The sequence below is a fragment of the Pseudonaja textilis genome, chromosome 8 (assembly GCF_049901715.1).
Source record: "Pseudonaja textilis isolate UNSWEBS1 chromosome 8, rPseTex1.2, whole genome shotgun sequence".
NCBI classification, from domain to species: Eukaryota; Metazoa; Chordata; class Lepidosauria; order Squamata; family Elapidae; genus Pseudonaja; species Pseudonaja textilis.
Genome location: NC_141997.1, coordinates 18,521,740 through 18,545,031, shown reverse-complemented (window position 1 = coordinate 18,545,031; position 23,292 = coordinate 18,521,740). Strand labels below are relative to the sequence as shown.

The following is a 23,292-nucleotide window of genomic DNA, read 5'->3' as shown; positions in this document are numbered from 1 at the left end:
ACTAATACTAACCTGTATGCTAAAAGTTTACTAAAAGTTTTACCATCTACACTAGAGAAAATACTCATTTTTAAAAATATGGTTAGGGTAATGACCATATCGATATTGGCAGGAGGGTAGGAGGATACTATTCTAGAGGACAGATGCCGTATATGTCAGGGCCCTTTCCTTGGGTTAAATCAGATGATTCAGTTTAATTGGTAAACCCTAGCTCTGTCCAATCATACTGGATTGACAGAACTATCAGAAATAGATTACCTGTTGCAATTACCAACTACCTGTTGCAATTCTGAAACCCAGTAGAGATGGGGATGTTGTTCCAGAGAAGAGGGATATGGATTGAGAAGCCTACCTCTAAGGAAGCCTGTTGATATTCTAATGCAGGGAATCTGGGGGGAGCACGTTGTAAATGGGTGTGACATGATATCCATGTCCTGAGCCATGAAGAGCTTTAAAGGTGACAATGAGCCTGTTGAATTGTATGTGGAAGCTGACTAATAACCAGTTCTGCTTTCAAATTAGAGGTGGTGCCATAAGTTATTCAAGGATTTGGGTCTTCTACAGCCAGAAATCTAAATTCTAAGAAGTTTACCTGCTCTGTATACATTATAGAATCTTTTTAAAAAAACATATTCTGTCAAGTACTTTTGAAATCAAACAATTAAAACTGCATTAGACAGTACCCTGGTTCCTTGCAACATTCTAATTCTCTTAAGTTTTCCTTTTTCCACTTCTCCCCTCTTTCTTCCAGGGTATTTGATAAATCGTACTCGAACATGTTAAAAATTATATCAAAGCTCAAGTTGGATGTAATTCCTCCTGATGCAGTTTGTAGTCAATAAAACTGTAGTGAGTAGTGGCAGGAGACATTAGAACAATATAAAATGATTTTGAATCCTTGGCTGTATCAGATTGGACCAGGGTGTTTGGCTTTATTTGTCTTCCATACAAGAACTCCAGTCTATATAGTACTTCCTAATTACTTTCAGTTTTCAAAGATGTTTCATCCAACTAGTACTATTAAAACGCTGAACAATGTCTTTAAAAAAAACATTATAGTTGGCAAGTGTAGCAGAAGAGCACACAAAAGGAAACAATAGTGGCTAAAATAGCCAATTTTGGCAGCTTTCTTTTGAAGGATAATTATGCAGCAACAGCAAAGCACAGTTCAAAATAAACTTTCAGGCTAATTCCAGATCAAATGTTGCATCCCAGAATAAACATTCACTATAAATATTAACATAACTGAGGAGGGACAATTAAATTTTAAGGATAGGGAATAGATGCAGACCAGATAAAAGTCAGAACCAACTTCCAAGCAAATGCTTTGTTAAAAGTCTCACAGGAAGAGCTAATAGCATCCCCAGTGGAAAGCAGAACAAATTATGTCACACAGGAACCATTTTTTGTAAAATTATTGCCACAGTCCAAAATATTTTTATTTGCTCAGCTTTACTTTTTCACCCAATGTCTGGGACAATACAATCATCCACGAGAACAGTTGCCTATTAAAAGGGAACATAATTTGGAATGCACTGATGGTTAATATTTTGTCCCTGAACAAACCAATGTCAAGATCTTTCTTGGAAAATAATTATGCACACCAAGAAACCAACATTTGAAATAAGAACATGGTGTCTTCAACAAATAGCAGAAGCAAAAATTAAATGGAACCTATTTCTTAAGAACTAGGTTTTTTAAAAAAGAGAAACAACATTTTAAACAATAAAAATAAATAGTTTTTCAAAAAGGAAACTCTTATTGCATATCTCTACATAATATGGAAAATAAATATCTATATCCTTTGGTGTTAAAGGATTGTTGAGATAATATTTTAAAAGAATTGAATACTTGAAATGTATTCCACAAATGGTAAGTGGGAAGATCATCTTGCCTGTAGGTTTTTGGACAGCTCAGATATGGTTTCTGCCAGAGAAGCAGGATGATGCAATGGTGTTCTGCCTTCCCTTCCCCAAATCACTGTCTGCCTTTTAAAATCAACTTGAATACATTCCTACCTATGAAACTCATAAAATAGGTGTCATGGACTGGTTTAGAGTTATAATGTCATTCTAGCATTCTGAAGAACTTTTCTAAATTCTAAAGATTGTTTGTCCCACCTATTAGATCCCTTATTCAACTTCTGCTGCAAGCCACCACATCATTCCTTTCCAGCACTTTTGATTATTCACAAAAACTTTGCTTGTTTCTGCTTTTAAACTGAATTATAGATCACAGACAGCTGAGGGGCAATGGCTTAATCTTGTATCAATCAGCCACTTGCAATGTACTGACTTTCACCTGTGAGTCACTGATCCTTCCCTGTTTATTCATTCCACACCAACCTACATATCAATAAACGGAGGAGAGATGCAGGGCGACATAGAAAAATCTCCGAAAGTTTTTTTCAGATTTCAGCCTGCACCCCTTCAACATGTGTGCAACGTATCAGCTTAACTATTTTAGGGGGTGTGGTTTTAGCACTCTTCTGAAGAGCCTTAGCAGACATTTAAACAAACAGATCAGTAGACCTATGCTCAAAATAGCTAAGTAACAGTTAACTGATTCAGAGAAGTTCCACACCAGTGACTTTGTCACTCTGCATTTTGCAGGATGATTGAAGCCCCCATTCAAGGCGCCAATTTACAATTATCCAAGCCCTCCCCATCACATCTCAAGGATTGCAAATAGTGGTGGTCTTTTCCCTGGAGCAGATGATACCTGTTATGAGGGAAAACCAGGACTAAAGAATCTTGCTTCCCTTATAAAAATTGAAGGGAGAACACCTGCTCCTAGGCTCATCCCGAAGCAGAATAGGATGCCGTTTGGCTGGTGTGTATTATGTCAGCCTACATTTCTGCTAACCCAAGAATAGAGGTATGCCAATCAACGTGGTTCTGAAGAAGAGCTGTCAAGGAAAGAGGAAGGAAGAGAAAGAGAAAGCAAGCAATCTTCTGAATTCAGTTTTCTACTCAGTTGTTCTCATCCCTTGTCCACCATCCTAAAAATCTATTTTGCCACAGGAAAACACAATAAAGAAGCAAAATCATCAGATGGAAAGCGTTGATTTCATTTTCCAGCCATTCTATAATTTAATTAATAAATATGATATCATGATACAGGTGTTTCTTGAGTCAATTGTTCCAAGCTATTGTAAAATATGGCTCCATTCACACTTTTTACACGTATCTGCTTATAGACCAAAACTTACTGTACTTTCTCCACTATTCCTGGGTTGGGCACAATTTTACATATTGCTACCCAGACAAATAAAAAGGAATAATTATCCATGTAAAACCAGGAAATGTATATATTAAGACTTTTCAACATTACAAATTGCATCTTTTATATGTCTTTTTATGTTGTTGCTACATGCTAATGTTGCCCTGTTAAACACTTATATTTTTGCAAACATGTAGTATAAATATAAAGTAACAATCTAACTTATGAGAACATAAAAGAAAAAGGAAATGAGGAGGAATGAGGAAAGGAAATATTCCAGCAATAGCCCATTCCCTGTGGAAGAGCCACATCAAACGTTTACTCTATTCAGGAATTATCAGATTAGTATAGAGGTCTTGGTTTGTCTTTGTAGTGTATGTAATAGTAATCGTATTAACTGAAATAAAATGATGTGAAATGTATCCGGCGTTCTTTATTTTCTCTTTTTCTTACAGCTTTCTATTGTCATTGACTTAAAATATCTATTCCACAACTATTTACATGGATATTAATTTTTATGCATTACCTATTTTTCATACTTTAATGTTGCTAAAGTTCTGTGCAACTTTAGAGATATTTTAGTTTTTCTAAATTTGCTGCTTTGAAGAGATATTTTGAGGGAGTGACAACAACCACAAATAAGGAGAATATCTTTTTCTTCCTTCCTTTGTCACACAAAGAGCTTATTATGCAAAAATAACCATTCTGTATAAATAAAACTATTTCTTAAACCCACTTATTTCTAAATTTCATCACTATAATTCTTACTATGTGCCTATAGGTTTATTTTTTTCTGTCATGTATTTAACTTTAAGGATTGTTAGCCACAACTTGTATGACTTTGTATTAACTCCTTTCCCTCCTCTCCCCTCTCTTTGTTATTTAGCCTTGTGTAAATTACCAGGCTCGGCTCCTTTCCCAACTCTAGATGGTAGGAAAGCTTTGAGTTCAAGCCACCGTGTATTGGGCTGATTTTGTGTCAGGCTGGCTGGAGTTTTTAGGCTTTACAGCCAAACACTGGATGCCGCTATCCTGAACAGCTGGAGGGAATTTAGCATCTCCCAGCTGTTCAGTGTTGGCACTTCTGGAGAAGATGGCATGGTTTCCAAGCTCTGCCACTCCTTTTAGCATTCCTCTTTCGAGCATCTGAAGCTGCCCGTACTTTTTTCAGACTTCCAGACACTTTTTTCCAGCTGCCTGACCCTGAAGCAAGTTTACTTTGTGTTGGCCTTTCTTGTTGCCTCTTCTCACACCTGCAACTTTCTTTTTTCCTTCTGTCCAATTCACGAATGTGTATTGTGCATTGTGGATAATACACAGACTGCATCTAGGTGCAGAAAGTACCTTTCATTTATAGCAGGAGCACAGGAGTGCTCCAACAATTCAGCCTCAAAATCCAGGTGGAAAGAAAGGAGGAAAGGCTCTGGCAGATCACTACAAAGCTCTGCTTCCACAGTTAGTAATCTAAGCCCATGCTAATACTAATCTTTTGCTTTTTCCTATCATTTACATTGCATAATTTGTGATCGGCCACATTTAGACAATCTGGATTTTATGATGCTTGATAATGCTTCTCGTTTGATAATACCAGGCAGGTGCCAACCCAAGACTTTCAGAGGGCTAATGGGCGAAGCAAACTGAACTGCAGGCTGTTAAAAGTGAACTGCAGGATGCTGCAGGCAAGACTGTGATACTTGGCTGGTAAAAGAGGCAAACATCAACCATAGGACTATCTTTGTTTTCCATCTTGTATTCATGCTTTGATATGCACATAATGCTGCAATAGTGAGAAAATCTCTTCAGAAGGATTGTATATATGTGTATTATGGCAGAGAGGGAAGCCACCCCAACCTGCATCAACCCTGATCACAATCTACGCAGAGACAACATCTGTTCATTTAATTATTTATTAATTATTTCTACTTTTGCTCTGAAATAATCCCTGCCCTTTATGTGTGTGTGCATAGATGATTATTCCAGCCTTTTCTCTACACACAGAGTCGGATAATGCAGAAATGGAAATGTATTGGCTTTTTGTAATATTCAGAATTGTCTCTAGACTTTGGGTTAATGTGGGCATATTTCTCAGTTTATGATTTCCATCTATAAAATATCACAGTAATTGAATCACACAAAACAGATGGGGAAATATGATTCTTGTGGATATTGAGACCTAAGGCAGGTTATCAATTTGTAAGACACAAATGCTTGTCTTTGCTTTTGTTAATAATCAAAGCTTCATTTCCAGGAAAAGGGAGTGAACATAGTTCTTTGAAAGCTCTTCTTTGTGTTTCTTGTTAAACGAGAACTATTTTTAGTTGAAGTGAACATTCTATTACTTTATATAAATTCACATATCCAGCAACTGAATCTTAATAATGACAAGAGAATTTGAAACTGAACCTTGGCAGAAATTAAGCTTGACTTTTCAGGTATAAGTCCAGTATATGAATATTAATGTTCAAACATCACTTGTCTACTTTTTCTTTCTTTATTTTAACCCAGACGCTTATCCCAATTCAGAAGTGATCTACGTGTGGACTAACAGCTCAGCAACTTCGGTGGAAGTAGCAGAAGATGGTTCTAGGCTTAACCAATATCACTTGATAGGACAAAGTGTAGATTCTGAAAACATCAGTACCAGTACAGGTAACAAAATTGTCCTTTGAATTGTAGTATTCAGGAAGGAAAGGTCTAAGATTCATGCTCAAAGGAGGGCACTTTTTCAAAATAAGTCATATTGGTTGGTTTGCCCTGTGGCGTCCCTTTCTCTATGCCCAATATGAATCTTCCTCAGTATTTTCATACATGTTTGATTGTTACTTGTACTTGGCCTATTTCATTCATTCCTGTATACACACCACATTCATGTATCTCTTTTACCCCATTGATAAAAGTATCTCGAGCTGGGAAGAAGTTCATAAAACAGACAACAATTTAAAAAAACTTTATCTCAGTAAAATGAACAAACTATAAATAAAACAAACCACAAATTCTACCATAGTCATTCATTCATAAATATCAAATGAAAAGTCGTTTAGTTGCCTGGAATCTTTAGACAAGTGCATATAAATAAAGTAGATACTTTACCACTAGTAAAACTTCATCATGAGAAGTCAGTCAATTTGGCATTAGATGCAAAGAACCCATCTTACATCATCACTTAATGCAATTTCTTTTCCATTCTGTTCCACCCTCAGATTACAGCAGATTAATATAGGGAGAAGCAGTTTTTCGGGCAGTTTTTATTGTTTAGTTTCTCTAGATGAGTAACAGAAGCAATACTTCACCATTCACACTTTATCAGTCGTGACTTAATTGCTGAATGATACCACTGAACAGTATTGTGACAGGAAGGGTAATATAGAAAAACTATATGTGATATTTGACTTAGGATGGCTTGTTCTTCTGTTCAAGTTACTATGAGCTCAGGTGATAATCATGTATATCTTTTACCAATCCCAGTGTAAAATCAGATTGTGATTCAAATTTCAATAAAGCCATAATAAAATTCACATAATATAAGGTTGGATGTTTTCTCTGTAATAATATTGCACCATGTGACATTCCCTCATAATTAAGGTCTGATTTTCAACTTCTTATTGTATTGAAATAAACAAAAAAGAAGGTGCTTCATGCTGATTGCATGTTTGGAGATGCACAATGTTAGGGCATGCAGTACTTTGGATGCAATTCAGAATTTGAATGAACCATGAAACTAACTCTTTAAAGCAGTTTCATCGACTCTAGGATATATGGTTGCCCTTAAGAATTGCTGTGTGATGCTGGAGAATAAAATATGGATGGTTTTTTTAAGGGATGGGTATATCACCACAAGCTCCTTGCTGTGTTTTGGGAATTGGATCTGAAGTGCTGGACAGCCCTGATAGATGTTGTCATTTAATTAGTACATGCTGAAATGATTTATGCTTAACAATGTACCCCAAAGGTAGCTATAGATAGGATGGTTAATTGGAAATAAAAAAGGTTTTATTATACTTAATCAATAGAATTATGCCTAGATATAAGAAAAATTAAGGCCATTTAGTATAAAAGTACAATGAAAAATTATCAGATACCTATTAAATTTGCCACAATTTTATAAATGGATTGTTGGTTAAAAAACACATTCATCAGAGGCAGCATGCCTTTGCTTCTAAAAAGCTCTGCCTCTTACATTCTGCTAAAGAACATTTTTTCTACTGGATAAAACAGATGTAGTTGACAAACTATCCAAGCTTGAAAGAAGCGCTAGGAACGGAGAGCTCCTTTACAGTTACTTAAACTGCGCTGTCTTTTGCTAGCTTATTTTCCCACGGGAGCCAAGAAAGCATCTCTACATCGATTTCTTCCCCCATCTCAACAATATGTTCAATAAAAACTTCGGGGCAAAGGAGAAGGGAAATGTGGCAGCTGTGGGTGGCCCTGCTCCATAATATGTCTAGACCCCACGTGTGGGAAAAGGGATGCTAGGAGTCACATTTCTGTACCTGGAAAAAATGTGTTGAACATGGCAGCATAGGCTTAAAGAGCTTTCATGCCAGCCCAGCCATCCACATGAAGATTTCAAGGCAATTGTTTCTTGTTTCTGGAGAAGCGTGCATGAAAAAGGACAGGTGATTAAAGAGGTATAGGACCTGATTTAGGCTCCCCTTGCTTCTGAGAATGAAGTAGAAGTTGAAGGGTCCTGGCAATTAGATACAGAAGACCCTGCCTAAGAGCTTGGAATCAGGTGGCTCCATGCTGTGTTTTCCTCTGTAGATTTTGAAGGAATTCCAACAAATTGATGGAACAACCCAATAAAACACTGGACTTGCTGTTTGCGGCCCAGGCTCCCACAGCATGCCAGCAGGGTTCCCTGTTAATTTGAAACTTAGGGATAAAAGAGGTCATCTGCTTGTTACTCTGTAGGGAGAATAGATATTTAAGTGATTTTTAACAGACCCAGAGGCAAGCGTGTACACACGTATACACACATACATCCCCTAGAAAGATTAAAGAATGGCAGTGCTTAAAGTCTTGCCTGATAAATCAATGAATGAACAAACTGTTCCCAAAATGACAGCCTCCTGAGAACTCAAATCAGTTTTTTTCCAGAAATTCCACACAATCTCAAAAGTGCAAAAATAAAGAGAAAGGAGCAGCATTGTAAGAGAAGGTGCAAACTTCACAGTCACCTTAACACAATCAGATTAAAGAGCACAATATCTCCCCTCTACTGTAGTCCACAAAGCACTCTGAAATCGAGAAAGCTGTAGCACTAATTTTCTTTCAAGAATGGCAATCAGAAGGTGAGAAAGACACAATTCTAGATCACTCAAAGACCACAAGATCTCACAAGGGGGAGGGGACATTGACTAGTAATAGGAGTTTATCGTAAAATATTCCTTACCAGTTCACCATTATAGCAGCGTTATTCTCTCCAATGAATGGCAGCTCCCCTTTCACTTTCACAGTCACCAAGAAAAAAGTCCAGAAGGTTTCCTGAAGCATCTCCTAGATCTGTGTGGAGAAGCTTTCTAAGAGCAAGATGTCCACAGGGAATGTGCCAGGCTGCCAGGCACTCATCCAGTTCTTAGCAGTGCTTACTAAGGCTTCTGGCTCACACTAGACTAAGGACCAAAAGAGATTCTGAGCACAGTCCACAAACAGAGTTTCATCCAAGAATTACTATTCACGGTAATTCATGGGTGCTGAACATAATATATATATATATGTATAGCTTTCTTTCCCCTCCCTCCTATTTCCCTTTGCAATTGTCCCAGGTTACCTCTGATCAGGTTGAGCTCTCAATACAGCATGGGTCAGAAATAGTAGGACACAGATTGCAACTGAGGATTAACAAAATACAGAAATCCGATTTCACACAGGGAAAGTATTAGTCAACTAAGGATTTTCTGGTCTTTAGCAAGCTTTTGGGATGCCTGTAATCAGGATTTCTAAGATGTTATTTCCTTTTCTGAAACTGAAAATAGAAAAATAACACATACATTTATGTGTTATTTTTGTCACAATTTCTTAAGCTAGACAAAGCCATATGTGTGTGTGTGTGTTATATATTAAAATTGAATCACATCAATTGTTATTGTAGTCAGAGACCTGTACAAAATCCTAAAAAGGACAAAGAGACAAGGCAAGGATAAATTTCTCGTTTTATTTTCACTTTGCTTCCTACTTTCAACTGCGACATCTTCATCTCGGTCCAACTAAGGAGAACCATCTCTGGATGCAGGTTTCCCCTTGCTTGAGGTTATGAACTAAAGACAAATCAGTTTGTACCATGAAGCTGTCAATGCAGCTTCATGTCTGGTCCAGCTGAGAAAGATGCTGTCCTGTTTGAGGCAATCAGATGTTTTAAGAAACAAAAGCAAAAGTGATTCAACCTGTCTCGGAATGGATAAACATTCCTGGGCCTTCTAGCTTATTTTTGAACCCTGTTGTTACAACAGAGGAGTGACTTTGCAAAATGCTGAGTTATAGAGGAGTTTTAGATTATTTTTCCTATAATAATTAGATCAGGTTGGCTGGGGCAAATATTGGTGGTATAAAATATGAGGATCACAAGTTTTTAGATTTAGTTGCTTTGTATCACAAAAGTGTTGATACAAAAAGAGGAAAGCTCACGTTATACTACTTAGCTTTTCCTAATCATCTTCCTGTAAGTGACTTTCCATAAACTTTTTAAAAACAGAACTACTCCATACAATTCTTTATTTTAATTTGTGTTAAACATGTTTTTGTATGCATTTCCCCCCATTTTTAATGTATGTCTTTCTTAAATATATATTTCTTTGTGAAAAAATTTCAAGGTGCCAATCCCTGCTAAAGCACATGTTCTATGAGATAGTTTTTTATCTTATTAAAATTTGAATGTGTGCTTATCATTAGTTTTTTTCTTTTTTAATGCTTTTTATATTTTTACATTTTTGTATAGATATAATTCTTTTCACCCAAACATTTCAGTTTCGTTAAATAGGCAACTTTTATCCATCTGATCTTAAAATTTAGGTTTCTAATGCTTTTGTGGAGATGTTACACACAGTTTTCCATCATAGTATCCAGAGTTCATTATTTATGTCATATTGTTCACATTGGGTCCCATTTACACCCAGCCATGGCTGGTCATATGTGAAGGACAATGGTCTTGAATTTTCTTTCCATGTGTTTATTTGTTGAAGCTCAATTTGGAGCGTCTTACATGGGAAGAAAAGAGTGTCGCCTGTTTAAATAATCATTGTATGCTTGAGAATATGATGTGTGTTCTATACAGTAAATTGTAGGGCTGTGCAAATGCTTTTAAAGAAATGCTTCACAAAACACAAAAGCACTTTAAAGGTCATTAAAGCAATTGCATCTTTGCTCCAAGTTTGCATGTTGTTGCTTCCAGCTGTCTCTACATGCAAAGCAAAGGGGCTGCTTTAATGATTTAATCCTTTTAATAAAAGGCTCATTCGGGCAGACTTGAAAATTTGCTTTCTCGCTTCCTCAAGGCAAGCTGAAAGTATGTTAGTATGTAAAGAGTGATCTTCATAGCATTGCTCTTACCATGTTAAGTAGAAGCTGCCATCACCTAATGAAGTAGTTATTGATGCTGCTGTTCTGGGCTGTGATAGTGCTTTTGTACAAAAAGCCTCATTTGTACAAAAACAGACTGTGTAGGGAAATAGACGGTGTCAATCACCAGACCACAACATGTAGAATGACTGCAGCCAACTCAAACTACAACCACCCTTCCTTTCCTTTATTTATTTATTTATTTATTTATTTGATTTGATATGTCAATTGCTTACAAGATAATAGGTATGTATAAACATGAGTAAGAATACAGGAAATAGGTACGAATAAATGGGGACAATAGGACAGGGATGGGAGGCACGATGGTACACTTATGCACACCCCTTACAGACCTCTTAGGAATGGGGTGAGGTCAATAGTGGATAGTTTGCGGTTAAAGGAGTGGGAGTTTGAGGATGTAACAACAGAGTCAGGTAGTGCATTCCAGGCATTGACCACTCTGTTGCTGAAGTCGTACTATCTGTAATCAAGTTTGGAGTGATTAACATTGAGTTTGTATCTGTTGTGTGCTCTTGCATTGTTGTGGTTGAAACTGAAGTAGTCATTGACTGGTAGGACATTGTAGCAGGTAATTTTGTGTACTACACTTAAGTCCAACCATAGGCGGTGTAGTTCAAGATTGTCCAAGCCCAAAATTTCAAGCCTGGTGATATAGAGTATTCTGTTGTGAGCAGAAGAGTGTAGTACTCTTCTCGTGAAATACTTCTTAATTAGTATTTCACTAATTCACTATTTCACTTAATTAGTATTTCACTAATACTTAATAGTATTAATGTCCGATATATAGTGCGGATTCCAGACAGATGAGCTGTATTCGAGTATTGGTCTAGCAAAGGTTTTGTATGCCCTAGTTAGCAATTCAATATTTCCAGAGGAGAAGCTTCGTAAGATTAGATTTACAACTCTTAATGTCTTTTTGGCAATGCTGTTACAGTGAGCTCTAGTGCTTAGATCATCAGATACGAGTACTTTTTTGCCTCCTTGATGTCCCGCCTCAGTTCCGCTCTTGCCTTGTTATACCAAACTCTGTCCTCAGACCTGAATGCCATATCATGTGCCCTGAGAATTGATCGCACGTCCTTGTTCATCCAGGGCTTCTGGTTTGAAAAAATCTGGATGTACTTATTCACAGTAATTGTATCCACACAGGTCAAGATGTAAAACAGTACAATTTTTGTATATTCTTCCAAATCCTCTTGTTCAAATAAATTCCAATTGGTATTTGAGAATCAATCCTGCAGCTGATCAAGTGCTCCTTTTTAGAGGTTACTAATGGTACATATAGTTTAATGACTCTTTCAAGTTCAAGTAAGAATGCATTATAATGGTCTTCTGTAGTATTATAGTTAGAGAAGAGAATGTGCCAATCAAGAGATGATAAGTCGGCATCTATGAGATCATAGTTGCCTTTTTTGAAATTATATTTTGGAGATCCATCATTATGATCTTCTTTGTGAGGGCATAAATTGAGACAAAAGTCAATCATACTATAGTCACTGTTTGAAAAGGGTTCTTGTATTTGTAGGCCATAAATTGAGTTTGAGCTGTTGCAGAAGATGAGGTCGAGGCAGTTGTTGAGTCTAGTGTTTTTAGTTACTAATTGATCCAGTCCCAGTGTGGTAACGGCATTGTACAGGGTTGCATGTATGGGTTCGGATGTACATTCATTTAGGGTCCAGTCTACAAGAGGTAGATTGAGGTCACCCAGGAAAATAAGAGGGTGTGCGCAAGAGGCAGCCCACGTCAGCAGTGAAGTTAGTTTGTTTGCATGAATTATGTCATAATCAGGGGCTCTGTAGCATAGTAAGAAGTGGATAGTGGTATTTAAGGACAGTTCACAAACGATGATCTCTGGGAGAGCAAGCTACTGTGCTATTTGAATCTTTCTTAGATTTAGGGATTTTTTTTATAGAAGATAGCAACTCCACCTCCTCTACAGATTTTTGCAATCTGACCGATAAACGTGATATTCTCTGATTGTGGTAATGGAGTCTGGAAAAAATGCATTCAGGCACGTCTCACAGACAAATATAATATCGAATATAGCTGTGCTTAGTAAGATGAGGAATTCATGCATTTTGTTTGCGAGGCTTCTTGCGTTGAGTAGTTTGCATTTTAGATATGTAGTACTGGATCTGGAGGAAGTAAGGGGCATGCATGCCTAATGTTGGATGTTGGGGTGATGGTTATTGGATGTAAGTTGAAGGTCTTGCTTTTGATACATTCTGTGTGGTAGTCAATGTATAGGTTAGTATTTCCTTGTTCTTGTAGTCTTTTGAGTTCAGAGCGTAGTTTATAGGACCATACACGTTGCTGTAAGGTTAGGTCAGGACGAGAATGGAGATTCTTGTGGTTGATGTTGCTCTTGGCAAGTGAGTTTATGTGTAAATGAATTTTCGTTTGCTTAATTCATTTTTGCAAACGACCCTGCAGAAGTGTGGGGCCAATGAGCCATTACTGTGGGAACTCTGGGCATCAGCTCTTTAAGATGCAATAATAGAGACAGGATCTAAAACCATAAGTAACTAATACTATTACATTTATTATAAGGTTACAGTAACAGAATCCTGGAACCTAGATTGTTGAGGGCAATACACTGTCTCTGTAAATCACTTAGAGAGAGTCGTAAAGCACTGTGAAGCTGTATATAAGACTAAGTGCTATTGCTATTGCTAGCTTACAAGCATTCTCCTCCTTTGCTACTTTGACTCTCCAGAGAACTAGGGAAACCCCTGAAATACTTTCTTCACTTCCTTTCTACTTTGGACTCTGGTCTTATTTATCAGACCATTGTCTAGACAGCAGCTCTTCATCCTGTCTCCCAAGGTTATTCTCCCAGCCTTATTACATCATGGCTAGTTTTGATGGATACCACTAAGGCAAGGAAACTTTACCCAAAGGCAGAAGCCAACTCTGAAGCCCTTTATACAGGGAATACATGGAGAGACACAATAGTTTTTCAGAGAGAGAAAAAATTGTCACATAAAATTCCACTTTGTCCAGCAGCCAAAGCAATAACGGCCATGGAGGAACAAAATCTCACAGTGCACTGGGAAGGGGGTGGTTGAAGCCCAAGAGATTGCTGATCCACCAAAGACTACGCAAACGATTATTTACACAAAGAGATTTTTCCCTTTCGTTTTCTTCCCTCCTGCATTGCAAGGCATTCTTTTAAAATATTTGCCCAGCTTTAGTAAATCATTGCATTCTCCAGTGAGCTGTTCCAAGCATCCATGTCTGGGAAGTGCTTCTTGTGCTGCTTGATAGGCTGAGTTAAGATCTGAGAACACTCCTCTTCGTTGCTCCTCCCAGTGTCTCCAGTTTTAGCTCAGCCTGCACTAGCTGTGTTTTTCCTGACCAGGATATTTGGAACGACCTTCCAAGAGAGAGTAGTTTCAAGTCACCGTGAGAACGCAGCCACTGGGCTGCCTGTCATCCTTTCCAACTGGAAAAGGGAATATATTTTTTTTTATTAAAACTAGACCAATGCCAGTTTTTTTCTTCATCAGAGTTAAGGAGTTAATACAAATTCATACACATTCTTCATTTTTTTTTTTCATTCATTTTCTTCATAACCCCTGCCTCTGTTGGATATAGAGAAAAAAAAATGGGATTAATCTGGTCTTCCAGAATTTGCATAAGAAAACAAGTTTCTAAATAGTTCGCTTCCTTTAGCACCGGTTCACAATAGCTGCCTGCATTCCGTGCAGCTATACAATTATAAGAGAAAGAGCCTTTTCCCTGGAATTGCCACGTTTCTCAAATGGGTGCCCTCGAAATGATTTCTTGGGGCAGTACATCTACAGGGAGTCTCAACATGTAGTGTCACTAACACAATGATCGTCTGCCCCCTGCGGAGAGATCCTGGCAGCACCGATTGGCTTGCTGCTAGGAATGTGCTACAGTGGTGTAAAGCTGTGTTGTCTTCCATCATAAAGAATCTGTATGGCATCTTCGTTTAATGAAGAAGCTCTGTCGTGAAAGCCTTTCCCGCAGCCTCAGCACTGAACTGTAACATGCAGGCTGGCAAAGGCTACAGAAGTCAGTGTTCTTGTTGACAAATGCGCCAGTAGCAAGCCAGAGCCTCTGGTCTGGATTATTTATGAAGCTTGGATACAAGGTCTGTGATCTCAAGGCTTAGAAATAGGATCAGGTATGAAGGTCTACCTTTGGGGAGAAGAAAAACGGCTCTTGTGAATCAATCCCCAGTCCCCTGCCATTTGCTAGCATGAATCTTAGTGGCTGATTATTAGCATCCTCAAACCAACATTCTGCTTGGACTGCTGAAGTGGCTTGTGGAGAAGCTCCTTAAATGGAAGGAGTTAATAACTGTTCTGTTTTTTTCTTGCTAAGATACATCTTTATTTTCTCTTACCTAGGGGAATACACTATAATGAGGGCGCATTTTCATCTGAAAAGGAAGATTGGTTATTTTGTCATCCAGACTTACCTTCCCTGCATTATGACAGTAATCTTATCACAAGTATCGTTTTGGTTAAACAGAGAATCTGTCCCTGCTCGAACAGTCTTTGGTAAGTACTCCTCCTTCATTCTTAAAAGGTTCTTTATTCTGGGATTTCCAAACCTAATTTCCTTTGCAACAGAATGCAGGGGGAATCTCTCAAGAAAAAGGCAGTGCTTAATTTTTCCTGACAGTAAATTCCCCCTGCACCTGTACCCAATCCAAGCACTTTATCACTTCTTTCTTCTTCCCCCTCCAAGGGAGATACAAAATGAAAGTAACTCTAGACACTCTGTGAATCAATTCATGCCAGGTACTTTACCTGCTTTTCTTTTTCTCCATGGAAAAATTGAAACATATAACAACATAGGTGTTGCAGAATAGAACAGAACTGTGTATTACTAGAGAACCAGTAGAAGGATGATGTATATCAATTAGTTTGTGGTCTGATGATGGTTACTTGAGAAACCTAGCTACCAGTAAGACAAAATCCCAGGTATGCAATTCAATAATCAGAACTGTCAGCCAGATGTGGCAGATAGGAAACACAACCAGATGAGCTAATTCTACTTTCTTGTAAGGCTACTTCAGCAGAATCTTATAAGTCTGAAAGTAGAATTCCTCTCCCATTTCCTTACACCTGAGAGATTAGGGAGGGTCTTTTCTGAGTCTCTCCCCACACTACCTAGTTGAGGCCTATCCTGTCTCTTATCTGACTGTTCCCTTTCTGTGCCTCTGGGCCCACTCTCCCAAGGTCATTCCCATATACCATTACGGAAGCAATAATGCAACATTCAGTTATGCAAGGTAACCTCCTGCCCTTCTCTGTAGTCTCTTTTGTCCAGTTAACTGTCTACAGATCACCTGGGTCAGTTTTTTTTTTTCAAGTAAGTGCCCTCCAGTTATATTGGAGCATATAGCAGAATTTCCAGATTCTTTTCCCCATGGGACTGCACCTGTTTAGATACAGTACAATGCCCCATCTTGGATACTTTAGGCAAGCTATCTAATCCTTCCTGGGAATAGGTTAGTATATATACTGCTCAAAAAAATAAAGGGAACACAAAAATAAGACGTCCTAGATCTGAATGAGTGAAATATTCTTACTGAATACTTTGTTCATTACATAGTTAAATGTGCTGACAACAAAATCACACAAAAATTATCAATGGAAATCAAATTTAGCAACCCATGGAGGTCTGGATTTGGAGTTACACTCAAAATTAAAGTGAAAAAACACACTACAGGCTGATCCAACTTTGATGTAATGTCCTTAAAACAAGTCAAAATGAGGCTCAGTAGTGTGTGTGGCCTCCACGTGCCTGTATGACCTCCCTACAACGCCTGGGCATGCTCCTGATGAGGTGGTGGATGGTCTCTTGAGGGATCTCCTCCCACACCTGGACTAAAGCATCCCGCAACTCCACTCACTGTGGTGCAACGTGCCGTTGGTGGATGGAGCGAGACATGATGTCCCAGATGTGCTCAACTAGATTCAGGTCTGGGGAACGGGTGGGCCAGTCCATAGCATCAATGCCTTCGTCTTGCAGGAACTGCTGACACACTCCAGCCACATGAGGTCTACCATTGTCGTGCATTAGGAGGAACCCAGGGCCAACCGCACCAGCATATGGTCTCACAAGGGGTCTGAGGATCTCATCTCGGTACCTAATGGCAGTCAGGCTACCTCTGGCAAGCACATGGAGGGCTGTGCGGCCCCTAAAGAAATGCCACCCCACACCATTACTGACCCAGTGCCAAACCGGTCATGCTGGAGGATGCTGCAGGCAGCAGAACATTCTCCATAGGGTCTCTAGACCCTGTCACGTCTATCACATGTGCTCAGTGTGAATCTGCTTTCATCTGTGAAGAGCACAGGGCACCAGTGGCGAATTTGCCAATTGTGGTGTGCTCTGGCAAATGCCAAACGTCCTGCACAGTGTTGGGCTGTAAGCACAACCCCCACCTGTGAATGTTGGGCCCTCATACCACCCTCATGGAGTCTGTTTCTGACCATTTGAGCAGCCACATGTACTTTTGTAGCCTCTGGAAGTCATTTTGCAGGGCTCTGGCAGTGCTCCTCCTGTCCCTCCTTGCACAAAGGAGGAGGTAGCAGTCCTGATGCTGGGTTGTTGCCCTCCTATGGCCTTCTCCACATCTCCTGATGTACTGGTAGCGCCTCCATGCTCTGGACACAACGCTGATAGACACAGCAAACCTTCTTGCCACAGCTTGCATTGATGTGCCATCCTGGATGAGCTGCACTACCTGAGCCACTTGTGTGGGTTGTAGACTCCGTCTCATGCTACCACTAGAGTGAAAGCACCGCCAGCATTTACAAGGGACCAAACCATCAGCCAGAAAGGATAGGAACTGAGAAGTGATCTGTGGTCACCACCTGCAGAACCATTCCTTTATTGGGGATGTCTTGCTAACTGCCTATGCTTTCCACCTGTTGTCTATTCCATTTGCACAACAGCATGTGAAATTGATTGTCAATCAGTGTTGCTACCTAAGTGGACAGTTTGATTTCACAGAAGTGTGATTGACTTGGTGTTACATTGTGTTGTTTAAGTGTTCCCTTTATTTTTTTGAGCAGTGTAGTAGCACGCATTCTGTCTACCCTACAGGATACAGCAGACTAAGAGACAGATAGTGTGTACACCTAAAGCTATGTTTATTACAGTGTAGTAATAGTACAGTAACAGAATCTTGTAAGTCTGAGTATACTTCTCTCCTCCTTTATGTTATCTTCATGTTTATTAGAGAGGGGCTGTCTAAGGTGGTTTCTCAAATTAGTTTCTTGGAATTGACTTCTTGTTGTCTTGGTAGTAGATCTTTCCACTTTCCTTCAGGCTTATTCTCTATGACATCTACAAATTATCTTTGAAAGTGACCTATCTGAAAAAGTTTTACATAATACACATTTTAGGTAACAATGAAGCATGGTGGTTTAATGGCTTAATGAAACTGGAAATGGTCTTTACTCTAGTGGTTCAAGTCCTAGCACTCGTGGTGGGGTGAGCTCCCATTCTTCGCTCCAGCTTCTGCCCACCTAGCAATTTGAAAGAATGTTTATGTGAGTAGATAAATAGGTTACCACTTCAGTGGGAAGACAAGCCGGCGCTTTGTGCAGACAGTTAGAATCCCACTGGTGCTGGATCTTCCCAGTTTTGATGCCCATTTGCAAGGTGGCTTCTTCGGTGGAGGGAGAAAGTCCTGGATAATACAGCAGAAAAGCTGCTTGTCTTCCTTTCTTGTGCAGAATATGGTGCACTTTGGAAAGCATGTGAGTGTGAACCAAACAGGGCTAGCTAGTAGTTAGGCAGCTAAATTGTTATTCTGTGTTAGCATTATAGTCTCCTGACTAATGTAACATCATCATATGCTAAATAAATAATAAATAAATACATTTTAGGTAACTTGTATCTTTTTCTCTCTCTTTGTCTCTCTTTTTTAAAGGCGTGACTACAGTTCTTACAATGACAACCTTAAGCATCAGTGCCCGTAACTCTCTACCCAAAGTGGCTTATGCTACTGCGATGGATTGGTTTATTGCTGTATGCTATGCCTTTGTCTTTTCTGCCCTGATTGAATTTGCTACGGTCAACTATTTTACCAAAAGAAGCTGGGCCTGGGATGGCAAAAAAGCTATGGAGGCTGCAAAAAAGAAGGTGGCTATTTTACAACTCCTTGAAGAAGTAAATTGTTAAATATCAAGGGATATTACAAGTTTGCTAGATATCCCGTTGGATTTTTTTTTTCTCCATAACCTGTTTGAATATTTACATTCTTCTACTGCCCCTTTCTGGACTATGAGTTGCCCTCATTATTATATAATACAATTAATTGTCTGAACGTATTTGTTACACGTAATGATTCCATAATTCTTTAGCCCCTAGTGACAGATTATATTTACATATATACCACGAGAAATAAAAAGTCAAAACAAAACAGGCCATACAATAGCAAGAAAGGTCCATAAAAGATGCTATGGTAGGCACAAACCCTCCTAGGGAAAGAAAGAACATGAAGACAAAAGAAAGGGAAAAGTCAATTTAGGGGAATAATATAAATAAAAGTATTCATATGTTCTTAGACTTTATTTCATATGGAGTTGAGGACTAAGAAACTCAACTCAAATGTTTAATAAGAGCAATGGAGGCTGAAGTAGTATAATAGATGTTCTGAAAGAAAGTTCCACGTTTAATGGATGGTAAGAATTTTTTTTAAATTCTTTCTGGATTAAATGTTAAATCTTTCACCCCATACCTGATAAACCACTCTCAAAAAGAATTTAACCATGTATTTAAAAACTGCTTTAGATGTGCCTAGAATGGTGATGCTTCCATCATTACTCTCCCATGTAAAAATGATGACTTTATGAAACCATTCTTAAAGGCTGTGCTACATTATGCTTGCAGAATAGAGTAGAGTAGAGTAGAGTAGAGTAGAGTAGAGTAGAGTAGAATAGAATAGAATAGAATAGAATAGAATAGAATAGAATAGAATAGAATAGAATAGAATTCTTTATTGCCCAAGTGTGGTTAGACACACAAGGAATTTGTCTTAGTGTAAATATTCTCAGTATACATAAAAGAAAAAATACATTCGTCAAGAATCATAAGGTACAACACTTAATGACAGTCATATATAGTCATAAACACTTATCCATTTAATTAACTAGGATGCTGTAAATGACAATGATAAAACTCCAATGAATATTCTATTATACATTGTATAGCCAGAGATTGTAGGGACTCCATATAAAATGCATTTTTAATGACCAAGCATCTCTTTTAAAAAATAATAATAATACAGTTTTCCAATGTTGTTGTGTGTTTCAGAAAAAAGAACGTGAATTAATGGCAAATAAAGCCATAAACACCTATGCTGCTGGAAAGATGACGCCTACATTAAACATACCAAAGGACTCCACCCCTTCAGTCATCTCCAACTCTGTTTCTTCTCCAACCATACCCATTGAGAAATCAGCTGAAAACAAAAAGACATATAACAGCATCAGTAAGATTGACAAAATGTCCCGAATAGTTTTCCCCGTCTTGTTTGGAACATTTAATTTAGTTTATTGGGCCACATATTTGAACAGGGAACCTGTTATTAAAGGTGCTGCTTCTCCGAAATAAATGGAAGGACTTCCAGATCAAGTGTTAGCCATACTTGCAAAAACAAATGCTACCAAGGAGAATTTGAGGTTCCAAAAGATTTTTGACCTTTGGGCAATATTCTTCAGGAAGTTTTTGCATGTTTAACAATATGTACAAAATTATTCTTGCCTTGATTATTTCTACATGTAACCTCAGATGTTTGTGACAATTACATAAATGGCAGCAGACACTAATCTTTTTAGGACAACAGAAGACTTGGAACATAGCTTCTATGCTGCTGGGTATCCTGCATTGATAGTTTACAAATGAAATAGGGTATATTTTTTAAACTGTTTGGGCATATAGTATATCTGCCATTTTTTTATATTTCGAATGTACATTCATGCACATAGTGGGACTGTGAACTTTGCAACCTGCAGAGGTATTCTTACAAGCTGTTTCAGAGTTGGTCCGTGCTGGATCACTCTAGCTCATAGTCATGCTGAATGCACATAAAGTGGATTAACAGCACCTCCTAAGAGCACATGCCCACAAGCAAGTTTTGGCAGACCACTGAAGTCTACACTCCTCCCCTGATAACTTGGATGTGTGGAACAAACATTACCGCTCAAGTGTCACAGGCACAGATTTCTTTTTGCCTCTGAAATGCAACATTTTTTTATGAAGGCCATCTACACTTTGAAATACAAATCCCTGAGAACTGGACTGATTTTACAACCTATTGTCTGTCCTCAGCTTTGATACATGGTAGCAGTGCTCGGTGTGTAAAACTGTCCAATACTTAATACTGATGAGAACTGCTAAATATTACTGGTGCCCGTGACATACATACTATAGGGGATCCTGAACCCCTGTGATGACTGCCTTGGGTAAGACTTTTCTAGATAATGTCTTAGAATGCATAATATTCAGCAGTGTACGAGAACTGGCCTTTCCTTTCTTTGCATTGTAAAAACTTGTGCAGGTTTTGTTGAACCAGGTGTAGCGCTTTCTATCGGTATATCAGCCACCTTCTCTTGATTCTGGTCCATGACTTGGCATTTGAACTGAGTGACTTTCTGCAAATCAAGTGGCTCCCCCCTTAGTGGCTTCGTAGTCCCAGAAGGCTCAAGTAGCTTCAGAATTTAGGACTTTGAAACAATAGTGGCCTAAATGCACTGTTGTGCTTGTAAAACAAGGTAAAGACACTGAAAGCTCCCATCCGCTCACCTGGACTGGTTAATTCAAGCAGACTCCTTTACTTCTATGATAAGGCCAGTCCTGGCAATAACGCTGTGGTTGCCTTCTCCATTCTGGGTTCACTCATTTCCACTATTCTTTCTTTGCCATTCTGAGAATCGTAAAAACTTCCCCATGGCTACCCCTTCTAGGCCACCTCAAATTTTACAACAAGCCACAACAGTGACCATAACAGAGGTTAGTCATATGTAATTTAGCAGATTTAGCTGCTTCATTTGACTACTGCTTGCAATGAAATGGCATTATTTCCAACATATGTATGGTATTATTTATTTGGCCTTCCTACAAATTGCTTCTTTTTTTCCTGGTTAATATTCAAACTATAGCATCCTTTCAAAAGAGCAACATGCCACAGTCAGTATGAAAAATTAATATAAAACTATCAATCAGTCCATGTCAATAAAAGGTTACTGCAATGATACTGCTTGCATTGTAGCAGGCCACAAGAAGAGCAACTACAGAAACCTCAGTTGACTACCTAGAACTTTGGGTATGGCTAGTCTAGACAAAAGAAGGATTGAGAGAATACTGGAATACTAGTATTTAAGGGGCTGCCATATTCCAGTATTTGAGGAGCTGCCACAAAAAAGAGGGGGTCAACTTACTTTCCAAAGCATCAGAGGGCAGGACAAGAAGCAACGGATGGAAACTAATCAAGGAGAGAAGCAACTGGAATTAAGGAGAAACCTCCTAAGAGTGAGAACAATTAACCAGTGGAATGGTTTGCCTTCATATGTGGATGCTACATCACTGGGTTTTTTTAAGAACAGCCTGGACAGCCACTTGCCTGAAATGGTATATATGGTCTGCTCAGTATAGGGTCTGCTGTTTAAGCAAAGGGTTGGATGACAAAACCTCCAAGATCCCTTCCAATTCTATTCTGAATTGAATTGAAACTTATAGATGTAATACGCTTTCAAACTCTGGCACACAAAGGAAGATTTATTTACTTAACTTAGTATAATTCTCCTCATCCCAAATTATAAAGCAGTTTTAAAAATGAATGCAAAACAGCATGAATTAGAACAATGTTGAATCAGTTGACCAGTTGACCAATCTACCAAAATTACCCACAGTCTGAATCTTACTAGCACATAAGAACAAAATCATAGCTCATTAAAGCCTTGACAGTTTCCAAAAGTTTGATTTTCTTGTATGGAGGATAAAAAAACAACAACATGCTGTACAAATTATATATCAGTTAGGATTGCCTAAATTGATGGATCTCTGCATAGGGGTACACGAAAATGTAAAGCAAAGAAATAAAATTGTTTTACCCCGATAGTATGTTGGAAATAAATCATGCAGAGAGCAAATATATTGCTACCTTTCATGACAGTGGGAGGATAATTTGGTGTAGAGTTTAAGATACTACTTGGCTAGAAACCAAGAAACTGTGATTTTAGTCTTGCCTTAGGCAAGGAGCTTGTGTGTGACTTTGGGCCAGTCCCTCTCTCTCAGCCCTAAGAAACAGGCAATGGCAAATCACTTCCAAAATCTTTCCAAGAAAACTGCAGGGACTTGTCCAGGCAGTTACCAGGAATTAAGATTGACTCAAAGGCATGTTTGTGTGTGTGTACGCGCGCATGCGCACATGCACACAAAGACAATAGACTTCTTTACATAGACTTCATAACAAAATGTGCATGAATCACATTTTTTTTG

General features: G+C 38.5%; 2 protein-coding genes and 1 long non-coding RNA gene across 5 annotated transcripts in view; 1 reads left to right on the top strand and 2 right to left on the bottom strand.

The window, feature by feature from the left end:
- GABRB3 (gamma-aminobutyric acid type A receptor subunit beta3) overlaps positions 1-9,012 on the bottom strand; it is a 242,476-nt gene extending 233,464 nt beyond the window's left edge. The window contains exon 1 of one of the 3 annotated variants that reach the window (XM_087938444.1): positions 8,993-9,012. Coding sequence is in view for 1 of the 3 variants with exons in the window: in XM_087938442.1 (XP_087794568.1) it covers positions 8,615-8,715 (101 nt within the window). In the remaining 2 variants the exon portion in view is untranslated. The other 2 variants (XM_087938442.1, XM_087938443.1) reach the window with 2 other exon arrangements.
- The window catches only part of GABRA5 (gamma-aminobutyric acid type A receptor subunit alpha5), an 84,512-nt gene extending 62,629 nt beyond the window's left edge, over positions 1-21,883 (top strand). Inside the window, exons 7-10 of the mRNA XM_026707445.2 lie at positions 5,728-5,871; positions 15,177-15,329; positions 18,722-18,933; positions 20,107-21,883. Of these exons, the coding sequence (XP_026563230.1) occupies positions 5,728-5,871; positions 15,177-15,329; positions 18,722-18,933; positions 20,107-20,406 (809 nt within the window). The 3' untranslated portion in view covers positions 20,407-21,883. The remainder of the gene's footprint in view (positions 1-5,727; positions 5,872-15,176; positions 15,330-18,721; positions 18,934-20,106) is intronic.
- On the bottom strand, positions 20,200-22,307 carry LOC148125132 (uncharacterized). The gene is made up of 2 exons (XR_015744557.1): positions 22,233-22,307; positions 20,200-20,254 (listed from the first exon to the last, which is right to left on the bottom strand). It is a non-coding gene; the product is annotated as an uncharacterized LOC148125132 (long non-coding RNA).
- Between the last annotated feature and the right edge of the window lie 985 nt (positions 22,308-23,292).